This window comes from Oncorhynchus nerka, linkage group LG3 (assembly GCF_034236695.1).
Source record: "Oncorhynchus nerka isolate Pitt River linkage group LG3, Oner_Uvic_2.0, whole genome shotgun sequence".
Lineage (NCBI taxonomy): Eukaryota > Metazoa > Chordata > Actinopteri > Salmoniformes > Salmonidae > Oncorhynchus > Oncorhynchus nerka.
Window position 1 is genome coordinate 36,749,702 of NC_088398.1, and position 15,624 is coordinate 36,765,325.

A 15,624-nucleotide genomic window follows, 5' to 3' on the forward strand; every position below is an offset into this window, starting at 1 on the left:
CAGCTTTTATATCTTTCATCAAGTTCCCAGTGGGTCAGAAGTTTACGTACACTCAATTAGTATTTGGTAGCATTCCCTTTAAATTGGGTCAAATGTTTCGGGTAGCCTTCCACAAGCTTCCCACAATAAGTTGGGTGAATTCTGGCCCATTCCTCCTGACAGAGCTGCTGTAACTGAGTCAGGTTTGTAGGCCTCCTTGCTCTCACACACTTTTTCAGTTATGTCCACATTGTCTATAGGATTTAGGTCAGGACTTTGTGATGGCCACTCCAATACCTTGACTTTGTTGTCTTTAAGCCATTTTGTCACAACTTTAGAAGTATGCTTGGGGTCAAGGTCCATTTGGAAAAACCATTTGCGACCAAGCTTTAACTTCCTGACTGATGTCTTGAAATATTGCTTCAATATATCCACATCATTTTCCTTCCTCGTGATTTTGTGAAGTGCACCAGTCTCTCCTGCAACAAAGCACCCCCACAACATGATGCTGCCACCCCCGTGCTTCAAGGTTGGGATGGTGTTCTTTGGCTTGCAAGCCTCCCCTTTTTTTCTCCAAACATAACAATGGTCATTATGGCCAATCAGTTCTATTTTTGTTTCATCAGACCAGAGGATATTTCTCCAAAAAGTACGATCTTTGTCCCCATGTGCAGTTGCAAACCGTAGTCTTTTCAAACTGTAGCTTTTTTATGGCGGTTTTGGAGCAGTGGCTTCTTCCTTGCTGAGCGGCCATTCAGGTTATGTCGATATAGGACAGGTTTTACTGTGGATATAGATACTTCTGTACCTGTTTCCTCCAGCATCTTCACAAGGTCTTTTGCTGTTGTTCTTGGATTGATATGCACTTTTCACACCAAAGTACGTTCATCTCTAGGAGAGAGAACGTGTCTCCCTCCTGAGCGGTATGACGGCTGCGTGGTCCCATCGTGTTGAAACTTGCGTACTATTGTTTGTACAGATGAACGTGGTACCTTCAGGCGTTTGGAAACTGCTCCCAAGGATGAACCAGACTTGTGGAGGTTTACAATTTTTCTTCTGAGGTCTTGGCTGATTTCTTTAGATTTTCCCATGATGTCAAGCAAAGAGCCACTGAGTTTGAAGGTAGGCCTTGAAATACATCCACAGGTACACCTCCAATTGACTCAAATGATGTCAATTAGCCTATCAGAAGCTTCTAAAACCATGACATAATTTCTGGAATTTTCCATGCTGTTTAAGGCATAGGCAACTTAGTGTATGTAAACGTCTGACCCACTGGAATTGTGATACAGTCAATTATATATGAAATAATCTGTCTGTAAACAATTGTTGGAAATATGACTTGTGTCATGCACAAGTAGATGTCCTAACCGACTTGCCAAACTATACTTTGTTATAGTTTGTTAACAAGAAATTTGTGGAGTGGTTGGAAAATTTGTTTTAATGACTTCAACCTAAGTGTATTTAACTTCTGACTTCAACTGTAAATGTTGTGATCTGTTTCAACCTTGTCTCTGTGTTTAAAAATTTTAGTATCGAACCACTGTTATATATTTTTCTGGCTTATCGTCCCTCATCTGTCCCAACATCTGTTTTGAACCATCCCAGGCATAATTTTTATCGTCCCCAGAATGACGGGACTCCTTTAATTTTGAGCCCTGGCCACACTGTCCTCCCAGTGTGAGTGTGTGTGTGCCTGCCGTGTGTGTCATGTATCAATTGTGCCTTACTGTTCTCTTTGTGTGTGTGTGTGTGTGTGTGTGTGTGTGTGTGTGTGTGTGTGTGTGCGCGCAGCAATGCCCGAAGGTGGCCCCTGATGATCGACCCCCAGGGCCAGGCAAACAAGTGGGTAAAGAACATGGAGAAGGCTAACTGTCTGCACATCATCAAACTGAGCGACGGAGACTTTGTGCGCACCCTGGAGAACTGCATCCAGTTTGGCACACCAGGTGAACTCCCATAGCCTAGAATCTAAACTATATTGTGAAGTGGAACTATGGTTAAACTGAGCACATGAGTTTGGATGCCAGACTGGATGCCAACTACTAGCCTCTGGTTGGTGCAGTACTTCTGGTCACCTGAAGGAGTCTCCCTTCACCACAATAACAGATACAGATGTGAATCTGTATTCAGGATCAGAGAACACAGAAATGTGATGTCAAATAAAATAAAATAAAATATATTTGTCACATACACATGGTTAGCAGATGTTAATGCGAGTGTAGCGAAATGCTTGTGCTTCTAGTTCCGACAATGCAGTAATAACCAACGAGTAATCTATTCTATTCTTCTATTCTTAAGGGCGAGAGTTTTAATGATACTTACAGTTTTAGATACATTTACATCTACACCCCCAGGACCCTTGGGATGGAGTAAACACAGTCTACTGCATAGAAATAGATTACATTTATATGCGCTACTGTACATAACAAATTAGATGTGTGTTCAACTAACTGTGTTGGTTGAACCCTTGGTTAAATCCATGTCTCTTTGCGGGAAGAGGGAAGCTGACTATCATCTTTGTGGGTAGATGGAGGCAATCTTTATTAGACTAACATGTTTGGTTGGTTGTTTGTGTTGTTCTCTCTAAGAGGTCCCTTAAGGACCTTTAGTTTTTGCATTGCCTCAATTTCCACCTCCATCGTATAGACTTGACTGTTGTGCCCTCAGTATTTATTAGTTTTACAAAACTGCGTAGAAAATGTAACCCTTGCAACGAAGAACGATATGCGCTTTAAAAAAAATGCTAATATTGTTAAATATTGTTTTTTAAATTGGGGTGGATGTGTATACCACATCAAATGTCATTTTTTTCCCTCATACTTTTTATAATGATTCGTGTGGTTTTTCATCTGTTTGATTCAATTGTTCACAATAACAAACAAACAAGCTTTTACCAATCCAGTAGCTCTTGTAGCGGCATAGGCTGTGAAAGCGATACAAAGCATAAATATAAAAACAAAGCCCAACTCGGGTTATCTGTCAGGTCAATATGTACTTGCAGACAACAGGAACAGCATTTACACGTGCTGTGTCCTTGTATTTGGTATTGATCTTTTTTGGTATTTTATTTGGATCCCCATTAGCTGTTGCAAAAGCAGCAGCTACTCTTCCTGGGGTCCACATGAAACATGACATAATACAGAACTTTAATAGACAAGAATGGCTCGAGGACAAAACTACATCAATTTAAAAAACACACGTGGCCTACATATCAATTCAAAGGGTACAAATAGGATAAATAGTCTAGAGAGAAACAGAACTGTGTGTTATGTTCGCCTCCTGTTTGCTCCCCCGATATATTGCTTTTCATATATGTATTTCACTGTAAATGCCCATTCTATATCTCTCTATTCAACTCATTATTATGAGAAAATGCATTTTGACTCTTAATCACATCCACGATAGCCTATCCAAAGGCAAAGTGCAGAAAACAAATAGGCATCCCCAGTGGAATGATGAAGACATAGGAACAAAAGTTTCTGTTTGACATAACTAATGACTAGTAATTGTCTGCTAGGAAGCGTAGTACCATGGTCCTTGAGGGTCCTATAATGGAGTGTCACAGAGCTAACCAGAGGATGTTGGAAGGGGGGTCAAAGTTGCCTATTCTTATTATGTTATTTCAGGGGTATCAGCTCAAAGCAGATGTATTAAAGAGTGGTCTATAATTTGCCAAGTGTGGTCTAACCTGGAAATAAACCGTTTTACAACTAAAAGTTGCAAACACAACACTCTTCCCAGAAGGTAAAATTGGTATGTTTTTACATATTTTGTTCTAATCAGTTTTGCACTCATTTATCTGCTCAGTATTTTTTAACAAAGCCCTGCTGTTTCTCAGTGCTCCTGGAGAACATTGGTGAGGAGCTGGATGCCATTCTGGAGCCCCTGCTGCTGAAGCAGACCTTCAAGCAGGGCGGTGCCATCTGCATCCGTCTGGGAGACTCCACTATCGAGTATGCCCCGGACTTCCGTTTCTACATCACCACCAAGCTCCGCAACCCCCACTACCTGCCCGAAACTTCTGTTAAGGTTAGACTACCATAGAATGCACACACACACACACACATACGCGCAACCCACACAGGACACACACAGAGAGGAGGGAGGAACATATGCACACTCACACACACGCAAACACTCACACACACAAACTGATTTGTAACATACCTCCGTTATACTTTATTGTTGAAGTTTGATGCATTGCAAAATAATTCTTAATTACAGATGCTGTCAAATATACAGTATTGGCACCCTAGCACAATTCAGTATTTCTTATAAAATAAGTTAATATAATAAGAAATGTTTGGTGTTCACATGTATTTGTTTGATTTTCAACTGCACAGGACCCCAAAAAAACATTAAAAACTGAAATGTATATGTTTTCATTCAACAATTTTTTAAAAGAGGAAACAGATCATTCTGCTCTCCATTGTAAAATGCAACTGTATTTGATAATATTTGTAATTAGGATAATTCATCCCTTTTTTAATACAATGAAATACAACACAACAGTTGCAAGGCTTCAACAACACAACTTGCAAGGCTTAATTTCAAAGCGAGGCCTCGCTAACACTTCTACCTCCTTAGAACATCGACACCTTTTGCAGCACAAGACTTCTGCATAGACTCTGTTCTTCCCCATATGTGACTTTACAGTATGTGTGTTGCTATCCATAGCCGAGCAGCACATGTGCCTGAGGCAGGTGTAAGTTTCTTCTAATGAGCCTTTACTGCTCATTCACGCTTCCCGGAGCTCACTGGCATGCAGATGCACAATCGTTTGCTGTCTGTGCTAAGTGAAGTGAAAATGATACAATGCAGAATTATAGGGGAGTCTGGCTATACCTTTCTCCTCCCCATGTAGTCTTTAGAAACTGTATCTGCTCCATACAAAATGGCTGAGCATCGTCGTAGCATTGGAGCATAGTCTATGATTATAATAGGCCTCTTATTTAAAAATGAAAATTGTAACATTCAGACTTTGAAATGATGTTCTACACATCAAATATGGTACTGCTCTTAGAACAAAACTGTGCACCAGATCCACTCTACTTAATAATTGCAGTGCTTTTCAGACAGAGTTTCAGACAGCTGCTGCGAAAGTATGATATCTCTCTCAAAGAGGGAAGGGAGTGAAGATTACAGCGAGTTACGCACTGCAGTTTCAGGGTCACAGCACTTGAGCAAAGATGCATTTACCTCCCAAAACACATCAGCCAATCACTCAATATTGTCCCATTTAACAAAGCAACACCAATACAAGCAAGTGAGTGTGTGTGTCCTCGGGCAGGCCCCCAGAAAAAGCAATTTTCAGAAAATGCACATATAAAGTGAATTGCATTAGGGAGAAAAAAAGGCATTACCAAGGTTCGCATTTCAAGCATCTATTTGCAGGGCCACCCGCCTGTTTTTTATAGGCCCCCATTAAATAGATTCAGCTCGTTTTTTACGAGCACACTTTTTCCTGACAGCCTACAGTACACTCTCATGATAGGCTCTCATTCTTCCCATCAAGCCATATCTGAAGCACAATACCTCCAATCGGAGCAGGCCCAGCTCCGGTGCCAGAACTGATCAGTTCGATGGGCCTTTGTTTTCCATAAGCAGGCACGTTTTTTTCACGGGAACTCCACATGTGTGTACGCGCTTGCGTGGCATAGGCAGCTTGTGAGTTTCAAGTTGGGGAAGCTTTCAATTTATCCTACCATTACTACCAATCTGCGTGCAAGTTTCATTTCAATAATAACATTTTAGTTTCTCAAAATCATTGTCAAATGGTTAATCATAAGGCCTCCCGGGTCGCGCAGTGGTTAAGGGTGCTGTACTGCAGCGCCAGCTGTGCCATCAGAGACCCTGGGTTCGCACCCAGGCTCTGTCGTAACCGGCCGCGACTGGGAGGTCCGTGGGGCGACGCACAATTGGCCTAGCGTCGTCCGGGTTAGGGCCGGATTGGCCGGTAGGGATGTCCTTGTCTCATTGCGCACCAGCGACTCCTGTGGCGGACCGGGCTCAGTGCGCGCTAACCAAGGTTGCCGGGTGCACGGTGTTTCCTCCGACACATTGTTGAGGCTGGCTTCCGGGTTGGATGCGCGCTGTGTTAAGAAGCAGTGCGGCTTGGTTGGGTTGAATATTGGAGGACGCATGACTTTCAACCTTCGTCTCTCCCGAGCCCGTACGGGAGTTGTAGCAATGAGACAAGATAGTAGCTACTAAAACAAATGGATACCACAAAATTGGGGAGAAAAGGGGGTAAAATTCAAACAAAAAAAACAACAAAACAACAAAAAAATGGTTAATCATAAAAATCTGAAGTAAAACGATACAATGCTAAAAGTAAAAATGCAACTATGGCGAGAGCACTAGCCTCTGCCATTTGGACACATTGATACACGATTATCCATTGGCAGCTAAAGAAACGAGCGCATAGAACTCAGTGATAGCCTATAGGCAAATGCAGGAGTAACGCTATAACTTAATCATCAACTAAGTAAAATACATAGGCCTACAGCCGACAAGTAAAAACAGTAGAAAATATTTCACAATCATCTCTCTACTCCGCCTGTCTGCCTCCCTTTCTTTCTGTCTTGACTTGAGCTATTGCTAGTGAAGCACAACATTGTATCAAATCATCAACTGTTTCGGCCTGAAGCTGTAGCCAGCAAACTTGCAACATTGTATCAAATAGCCTATTCACGTACCAGTGAGCTAGGGACAAACAGCAGTTTTCTTTATGATGTTTTCACTGGATATAGGGAGATCAGATCATGATGTTTTGCTCTTTCACACCAAGGCTTGATAAAGAAGAAGATGGCACCGAAGTACATGGCTGACGTTTTACATTCTCCCAACCAACTGTGCTATTTTGTTCATTTTTTTGCGTTTTGTGTAACTTATTTTTTCACTTATTGTGTACATCTCTTCTGACCAAAAATAACTTCTGGATATCAGAACAGCGATTACTCACTGCAGACTGAAATAAACCTTTTCCTTTAATGAGTCCAACAAGAAGGATATCCTGCTTTCACTGGACCAGGCCCAGATCCACGCCTTTTGCGTGAAGAAAAGATGCAGGAAAAGGGGCCGCAGATCAGGCTGCCTTCTGAGAATCCGTAGGCGAGCGAGTAAACTCCCACTGCCATCTATTATTTTTGCTAACGTGCAATCATTGGAAAATGAAATTGATGACCTACAATTAAGATTGTTCTACCAACGGGACCTCAAAAACTGTAGCATCTTATGTTTCACAGAGACGTGGCTGAACAACGATGCGGACAATATAGAGCTAGCGGGGTTTTCCGTGCACTGGCGGAACAGAAACGCTACCGCAAGTTAAGACAAGGGGTGTGTGTATATTTGTCAGTAACAGCTGGTGCACGCTGTCTGATATTAAAGAAGTCTCAAGGTATTGCTCGCCTGAGTTAGAGTACCTTATGATAAGCTGTAGACCACACTACCAAGAGAGTTCTCATCTATATTATTTGTAGCCGTCTATTTACCACCACAGAACGAAGCTGGCACTAAGACCACTCTCAACAAACTCTATAAGGCCATAAGCAAAGAAGAAAATGCTCACCCAGAAGTGGCGCTCCTAGTCCCGGGGACTTTAATGCAGGCAAACTTAAATCATTTTTACCACATATTTACCAGCATGTCACATGTGCAACCAGAGAAAAATAAATCCTAGACCACCTTTACTCCACACACAGAGATGCATACAAAGCTCTCTCCCGCCCTCTATTTGGCAAATCTGACCATAATTATATCCTCCTTATTCCTGCTTACAATCAAAAAACTAAAGCAGGAAGTACCAGTGACTCGCTCAATATGGAAGTGGTCAGATGACGCAGATGACACCACCTCAATAAGTGCACCGACGACGTCGTCCCCACAGTGACTGTACGTACATATTCCAACCAGAAGCCATGGATTACATACAGGCAAGATCCGTATCGAGCTAAAGGTAAGAGCGATGAAACGGCTTATAGGGAGGAGGTCAGAGAACTGGAAGTGTGGTGCCAGGACAACAACCTGTCCCTCAACGTGAGCAAGACAAAGGAACTGATAGTGGACTACAGGAAAAGGCAGGCCGAATATGCCCCCATTAACATCGACGGGGCTGTAGTAGAGCAGGTCGAGAGTTTCAAGTTCCTTGGTGTCCACATTACCAACAAACTATCATGGTCCAAACATACCAAGACAGTCGTGAAGAATGCACAACAAAACTTTTCCCCCTCAGGAGACCCTGATCCTCAAAAGGTTCTACAGCTGCACCATGGAGAGCATCCTGACAGGTTGCATCACCCCCTATGGCAACTGCTCAGCATCTGACCATAAGGCGCTACAGAGTGTTGTGTGTACGGCCCAGTACATCACTGGGGCCAAGCTTCCTGCCATCAAGGACCTATACAATAGGCAGTGTCAGATGAAAGCCCATAAAATTGTCAGACTCCAGTCACCCAAGTTATAGACAGTTTTCTCTGCTACCGGAAGGCAAGAGGTACCAGAGCACCAAGTCTAGGATCAAAAGGCTCCTCAACAGCTTCTACCCCTTAGCCATAAGACTTCTGAACAATTAATAAAATCGCCACTGAACAATTTACATTGAACCTCCCTCCCTTTTGTACACTGCTGCAACTCGCTTTTTATTATCTCTGCATAGTCAATTCACCTCTAGCTACATGGCGCCGACAGAGATGGGCGCCTCGCTTTGTGTTCTAAGGAAACTATGCAGTATTTTGTTTTTATTTCTTACACTGTTAACCCAGGAAATATTAAGTCTTATTACATACAACCGGGAAGAACTGTTGGATTTAATAGCAACGTCAATATTACGACCAGGAATATGATTTTCCCGAAGAGGATCCTCTGTTTGGACTCAGTAGGCCACCCAAAACACCGGAGCCGCAGAAGGGGCAGACGCAGCGGTCTTCTGGTCAGGGTACGTAGACGGGCACATCGCTCACTTTTCCCGAGTATACTTCTCGCCAATGACCAGTCTCTTGACAACAAGGTAGATGAAATTCGAGCAAGGGTTGCCTTCCAGAGATACATCAGAGATTGTAACATGCTGTTGTTCATGAGTTGTTTCGATGTTGGAAAGAGCTTTCAAATTCTGAGGAACTAACATTCCCAATGGCTGTTAAAAAAAACAGACGTTGTTGACTTACTGTGTGAGGTGAAGAAAAAATGAAGCTCAGCTCAGCTTATTAGTGGTGGACATTGTGAGTTATGACCATCAGAATTTGAACATTGCCAAATGAGCACTTTCCTACTTTTGCACGCAGAAGACCAGGTAGGTCTACTGCTGTGTGCTCCCTCAACATTATTAGGAAAGAGAAACCAGACACATGCTCATTGCTCTCATGGAGTACTCCAAACAAAAGACAATGAAAAAAATGTCAGAAACTCGTAATGGTTATGAAATTAACCAAAACTTGTTTCTCGCAAGTGTGGCATGTTGTGATCTCCGCAAACAATGTTTCCAATCCGAGAATGAGAATGGTAAATCACTGTAATTAACCTTTCTGGCGCAGGCGTTCCGCTAGCGACCCACCTCGACAACATCCGGTGAAATTGCAGCGCGCCAAATTCAAAATACAGAAATAGTCATAATGAACATACATAAAAAATACAAGTGTTATACATTAGTTTAAAGATGAACTTCTTATTAATCCAGCCGATTTGTCAGATTTCAAAAAGGCTTTACGGCAAAAGCATACCATGCGATTATCTGAGGACACCGTTCCACTTACAAAAGCATACAAACATTTTACAACCAAGTAAAGGAATTACAAAAGTTAGAAATAGTGATAAAAATAATCACTTACCTTTGAAGATCTTCATATGGTTACAGTCACAAGAGTCCCAGCTACACAATACATGTTTGTTTTGTTCGATAAAGTCCCTCTTTATATCCTAAAAACTCTGTTTTGTTGGCGCGTTTTGTTCAGTAATCCACTGGCTCCAAGGCGGTCAATTCACGCAGTAGAATATATCCTAATAAAGTATAGTTCGCCGAAACATGTCAAACAATGTTTATAATTAATAATTCCTCAGGTTGTCAATTGTCTAAATAATCGACTATTTAAACCGGACAATAGCGTATTCAATAGAAAGGAAAAACAACGAAGGGCGTGCATTCGGTCATGCGTGCAAACCAGCTCTGCGTTCTTCCTCAGCCCACTGAGAGAAAGGTCTCATTCTTCTTCCTTTTTCAGAAAACAAGCCTGAAAAAATGTCTAAAGACTTGACATCTAGTGGAAGCCATAGGAACTGCAATCTGGGTCCTAACCCAATAGATACTCTATAGGCATTCATTTGAAAATACCCAAATCAAAAAAATCCTACTTCCTGGATGGATTTTCCTCAGGTTTTTGCCTGCCATATCAGTTCTGTTATACTCACAGACATAATTTAACCGTTTCGAAAACTTTAGAGTGTTTCCTATCCAAATCTACCAATTATATGCATATCCTAGCTTCTGGGCCTGAGTAACAGGCAGTATACTTTGGGCATGCTTCTCATCTAGATGTCGAAATACTGCCCCCAAGCCATAAGACGTTTTAATACATGCATTAACAGAAATTAATGTAACCAAACGACGGGGGATTAACAGTATATGTACTAGGCCTACTGGTGACCTAGGTAATGGAGAATTGATTTAAAAAAATAAACAACCAAAGGGCAAACAATTCACACAATGAAACAATGAATACACAATAATTAGGCCTGCCTACTTGGTTGGATAATAATCGCAGTTGGAAAAAAAATCATCATAAACTCATTTAGGCCTACTGGAACATGACAGCCAGTCAAAGGTAGGCTACCTCTTTTTGAACTACTTCATTGATTTATTGAAATGACCTTAGCATAGACCATGGCATGTTTTCTAAGATGAGACCATGGGAGCTAGCATTCGGGAAGTATCCAGACCTCTTGACTTTTTCCACATTTTGCTACATTACGGCCTTATTTTAAAATGAAGAAGTTTGGAACCACCAAGACTCTTCCTAGAGCTCCCCCCAGTCAAACTGAGCAATCGGGGGAGAAGGGCCTCGGTCAGGGAGGTGACAAGGAACCTGATGGTCACTCTGACAGGGCTCTAGAGTTGGTTGTCCTTCTGGAAAGTTATCCCATCTATGCAGCACTCCACCAATCAGGCCTTTTATGGTAGAGTGGCCAGACGGAAACCACTCTTCAGTAAAAGGTACAAGATTCTCTGGTTTGATGAAACAAAGATTGAACACTTTGGCCTGAATGCCAAGCGTCAGTCTGGTGAAACCTGGCACCATCCCTACAGTGAAGCATGGTGGTGGCAGCATCATGCTGTGGGGATATTTTTCAGCGGCAGAGACTGGGAGACTAATCAGGATCGAGGCAAAGATGTACAGAGAGATCCTTGATGAAAACCTGCTCCAGAGCACTCAGGACCTCAGACTGGGAGAAGTTTCACCTTCCAACAGGACAATGACCCTAACCACGCAGACAAAACAATGCAGGAGTGGCTTCGGGACAAGTCTCTGAATGACCTTGAGTGGACCAGCCAGAAACCAGAATGAACCCAATCGAACATCTCTGGAGAGACCTGAAAATAGCTGTGCAGCAACGCTCCCCATCCAACCTGACAGACCTTGAGAGGATCTGCAGAGAATAATGGCATAAACTCCTCAAATACAGGTGTGCCAAGCTTGTAGCGTCATACCCAAGAAGTCTTGAGGCTGTAATCATTGCCAAGGGTTCTTCAACAAAGTACTGAGTAAATGGTCTGAATACTTATGATACTTGTGGTAAATGTGATATTTCTTGTTTTTTATTTTCTATAAATTAGCAAACATTAAAATAAAAACATTTTGTTTTGTCATTATGGGGTATTGTGTGTAGATTAATGAGGAAAAAAACAACAGTTTAATACATTTTAGAATAAGACTAATGGTACATTTACATTTTACATTTAAGTCATTTAGCAGACGCTCTTATCCAGAGCGACTTACAAATTGGTGCATTCACCTTATGACCTCCAGTGGAACAGTAGTGCATCTAAATCTTTTCAGGGGGAGGGGGGGTGAGAGGGATTACTTTAACCTATCCTAGGTATTCCTTAAAGAGGTGGGGTTTCAGGTGTCTCCGGAAGGTGGTGATTGACTCCGCTGTCCTGGCGTCGTGAGGGAGTTTGTTCCACCATTGGGGGGCCAGAGCAGCGAACAGTTTTGACTGGGCTGAGCGGGAACTGTACTTCCTCAGTGGTAGGGAGGCGAGCAGGCCAGAGGTGGATGAACGCAGTGCCCTTGTTTGGGTGTAGGGCCTGATCAGAGCCTGGAGGTACTGAGGTGCCGTTCCCCTCACAGCTCCGTAGGCAAGCACCATGGTCTTGTAGCGGATGCGAGCTTCAACTGGAAGCCAGTGGAGGGAGCGGAGGAGCGGGGTGACGTGAGAGAACTTGGGAAGGTTGAACACCAGACGGGCTGCGGCGTTCTGGATGAGTTGTAGGGGTTTAATGGCACAGGCAGGGAGCCCAGCCAACAGCGAGTTGCAGTAATCCAGACGGGAGATGACAAGTGCCTGGATTAGGACCTGCGCCGCTTCCTGTGTGAGGCAGGGTCGTACTCTGCGGATGTTGTAGAGCATGAACCTACAGGAACGGGCCACCGCCTTGATGTTAGTTGAGAACGACAGGGTGTTGTCCAGGATCACGCCAAGGTTCTTAGCGCTCTGGGAGGAGGACACAATGGAGTTGTCAACCGTGATGGCGAGATCATGGAACGGGCAGTCCTTCCCGGGAGGAAGAGCAGCTCCGTCTTGCCGAGGTTCAGCTTGAGGTGGTGATCCGTCATCCACACGGATATGTCTGCCAGACATGCAGAGATGCGATTCGCCACCTGGTCATCAGAAGGGGGAAAGGAGAAGATTAATTGTGTGTCGTCTGCATAGCAATGATAGGAGAGACCATGTGAGGTTATGACAGAGCCAAGTGACTTGGTGTATAGCGAGAATAGGAGAGGGCCTAGAACAGAGCCCTGGGGACACCAGTGGTGAGAGCACGTGGTGTGGAGACGGATTCTCGCCACGCCACCTGGTAGGAGCGACCTGTCAGGTAGGACGCAATCCAAGCGTGGGCCGCGCCGGAGATGCCCAACTCGGAGAGGGTGGAGAGGAGGATCTGATGGTTCACAGTATCGAAGGCAGCCGATAGGTCTAGAAGGATGAGAGCAGAGGAGAGAGAGTTAGCTTTAGCAGTGCGGAGCGCCTCCGTGATACAGAGAAGAGCAGTCTCAGTTGAATGACTAGTCTTGAAACCTGACTGATTTGGATCAAGAAGGTCATTCTGAGAGAGATAGCGGGAGAGCTGGCCAAGGACGGCACGTTCAAGAGTTTTGGAGAGAAAAGAAAGAAGGGATACTGGTCTGTAGTTGTTGACATCGGAGGGATCGAGTGTAGGTTTTTTCAGAAGGGTGCAACTCTCGCTCTCTTGAAGACGGAAGGGACGTAGCCAGCGGTCAGGGATGAGTTGATGAGCGAGGTGAGGTAAGGGAGGAGGTCTCCGGAAATGGTCTGGAGAAGAGAGGAGGGGATAGGGTCAAGCGGGCAGGTTGTAGGGCGGCCGGCCGTCACAAGACGCGAGATTTCATCTGGAGAGAGAGGGGAGAAAGAGGTCAGAGCACAGGGTAGGGCAGTGTGAGCAGAACCAGCGGTGTCGTTTGACTTAGCAAACGAGGATCGGATGTCGTCGACCTTCTTTTCAAAATGGTTGACGAAGTCATCTGCAGAGAGGGGAGGAGGGGGGGAGGGGGAGGAGGATTCAGGAGGGAGGAGAAGGTTGCAAAGAGCTTCCTAGGGTTAGAGGCAGATGCTTGGAATTTAGAGTGGTAGAAAGTGGCTTTAGCAGCAGAGAGAGAAGAGGAAAATGTAGAGAGGAGGGAGTGAAAGGATGTCAGGTCCGCAGGGAGGCGAGTTTTCCTCCATTTCCGCTCGGCTGCCCGGAGCCCTGTTCTGTGAGCTCGCAATGAGTCGTCCCGAGCCACGGAGCGGGAGGGGAGGACCGAGCCGGCCTGGAGGATAGGGGACATAGAGAGTCAAAGGATGCAGAAAGGGAGGAGAGGAGGGTTGAGGAGGCAGAATCAGGAGATAGGTTGGAGAAGGTTTGAGCAGAGGGAAGAGATGATAGGATGGAAGAGGAGAGAGTAGCGGGGGAGAGAGAGCGAAGGTTGGGACGGCGCGATACCATCCGAGTAGGGGCAGTGTGGGAAGTGTTGGATGAGAGCGAGAGGGAGAAGGATACAAGGTAGTGGTCGGAGACTTGGAGGGGAGTTGCAACGAGGTTAGTGGAAGAACAGCATCTAGTAAAGATGAGGTCGAGCGTATTTCCTGCCTTGTGAGTAGGGGGAAGGTGAGAGGGTGAGGTCAAAAGAGGAGAGGAGTGGAAAGAAGGAGGCAGAGAGGAATGAGTCAAAGGTAGGCGTGGGGAGGTTAAAGTCGCCCAGAACTGTGAGAGGTGAGCCGTCCTCAGGAAAGGAGCTTATCAAGGCATCAAGCTCATTGATGAACTCTCCGAGGGAACCTGGAGGGCGATAAATGATAAGGATGTTAAGCTTGAAAGGGCTGGTAACTGTGACAGCATGGAATTCAAAGGAGGCGATAGACAGATGGGTAAGGGGAGAAAGAGAGAATGACCACTTGGGAGAGATGAGGATCCCGGTGCCACCACCCCGCTGACCAGAAGCTCTCGGGTGTGCGAGAACACGTGGGCAGACGAAGAGAGAGCAGTAGGAGTAGCAGTGTTGTCTGTGGTGATCCATGTTTCCGTCAGTGCCAAGAAGTCGAGGGACTGGAGGGAGACATAGGCGGAGATGAACTCTGCCTTGTTGGCCGCAGATCGGCAGTTCCAGAGGCTACCGGAGACCTGGAACTCCACGTGGGTCGTGCGCGCTGGGACCACCAGATTAGGTGGCCGCGGCCACGCGGTGTGGAGCGTTTGTATGGTCTGTGCAGAGAGGAGAGAACAGGGATAGACAGACACATAGTTGACAGGCTACACAAGAGGCTACGCTAATGCAAAGGAGATTGGAATGACAAGTGGACTACACGTCACGAGTGTTCAGAGAGTTAAGCTTACGTAGCAAGAATCTTATTGACTAAAATGATTCAAATGATACAGTACTGCTGAAGTAGGCTAGCTGGCAGAGGCTGCGTTGTTGACTAAGTAGGCTAGCTGGCATTGGCTGCGTTGTTGACACTACACTAATCAAGTCGTTCCGTTGAGTGTAATAGTTTCTACTGTGCTGCTATTCGGGGCTAGCTGGCTAGCTAGCAGTGTTGATTACGTTACGTTGCGTTAAAAGAACGACAATAGCTGGCTAGCTAACCTAGGAAATCGCTCTAGACTACACAATTATCTTTGATACAAAGACGGCTATGTAGCTAGCTAGGTAGCTAGCTACGATCAAACAAATCAAGCCGTTGTACTGTAATGAAATGAAATGAAAAATGTGATACTACCTGTGGAGCGAAGCGAAATGCGACCGGATTGTTGAGTGCAGAAGTTCTGTTCGGTAGACGTTGGCTAGCTGTTGGCTAGCTAGCAGAGTCTCCTATGTTAAGGACGACATAAAACTACACACTCTAACTACACAATTATCTTGGGTACGA

At 44.7% G+C, this 15,624-nt stretch overlaps 1 protein-coding gene across 1 annotated transcript in view; it reads left to right on the plus strand.

Moving 5' to 3' along the window:
• Positions 1-15,624, plus strand: part of dnah7 (dynein, axonemal, heavy chain 7) — a 230,345-nt gene that overhangs the window by 134,212 nt on the left and 80,509 nt on the right. The window contains exons 50-51 of the mRNA XM_029630984.2: positions 1,774-1,928; positions 3,821-4,011. Coding sequence (XP_029486844.2) covers positions 1,774-1,928; positions 3,821-4,011 — 346 coding nt within the window. The remainder of the gene's footprint in view (positions 1-1,773; positions 1,929-3,820; positions 4,012-15,624) is intronic.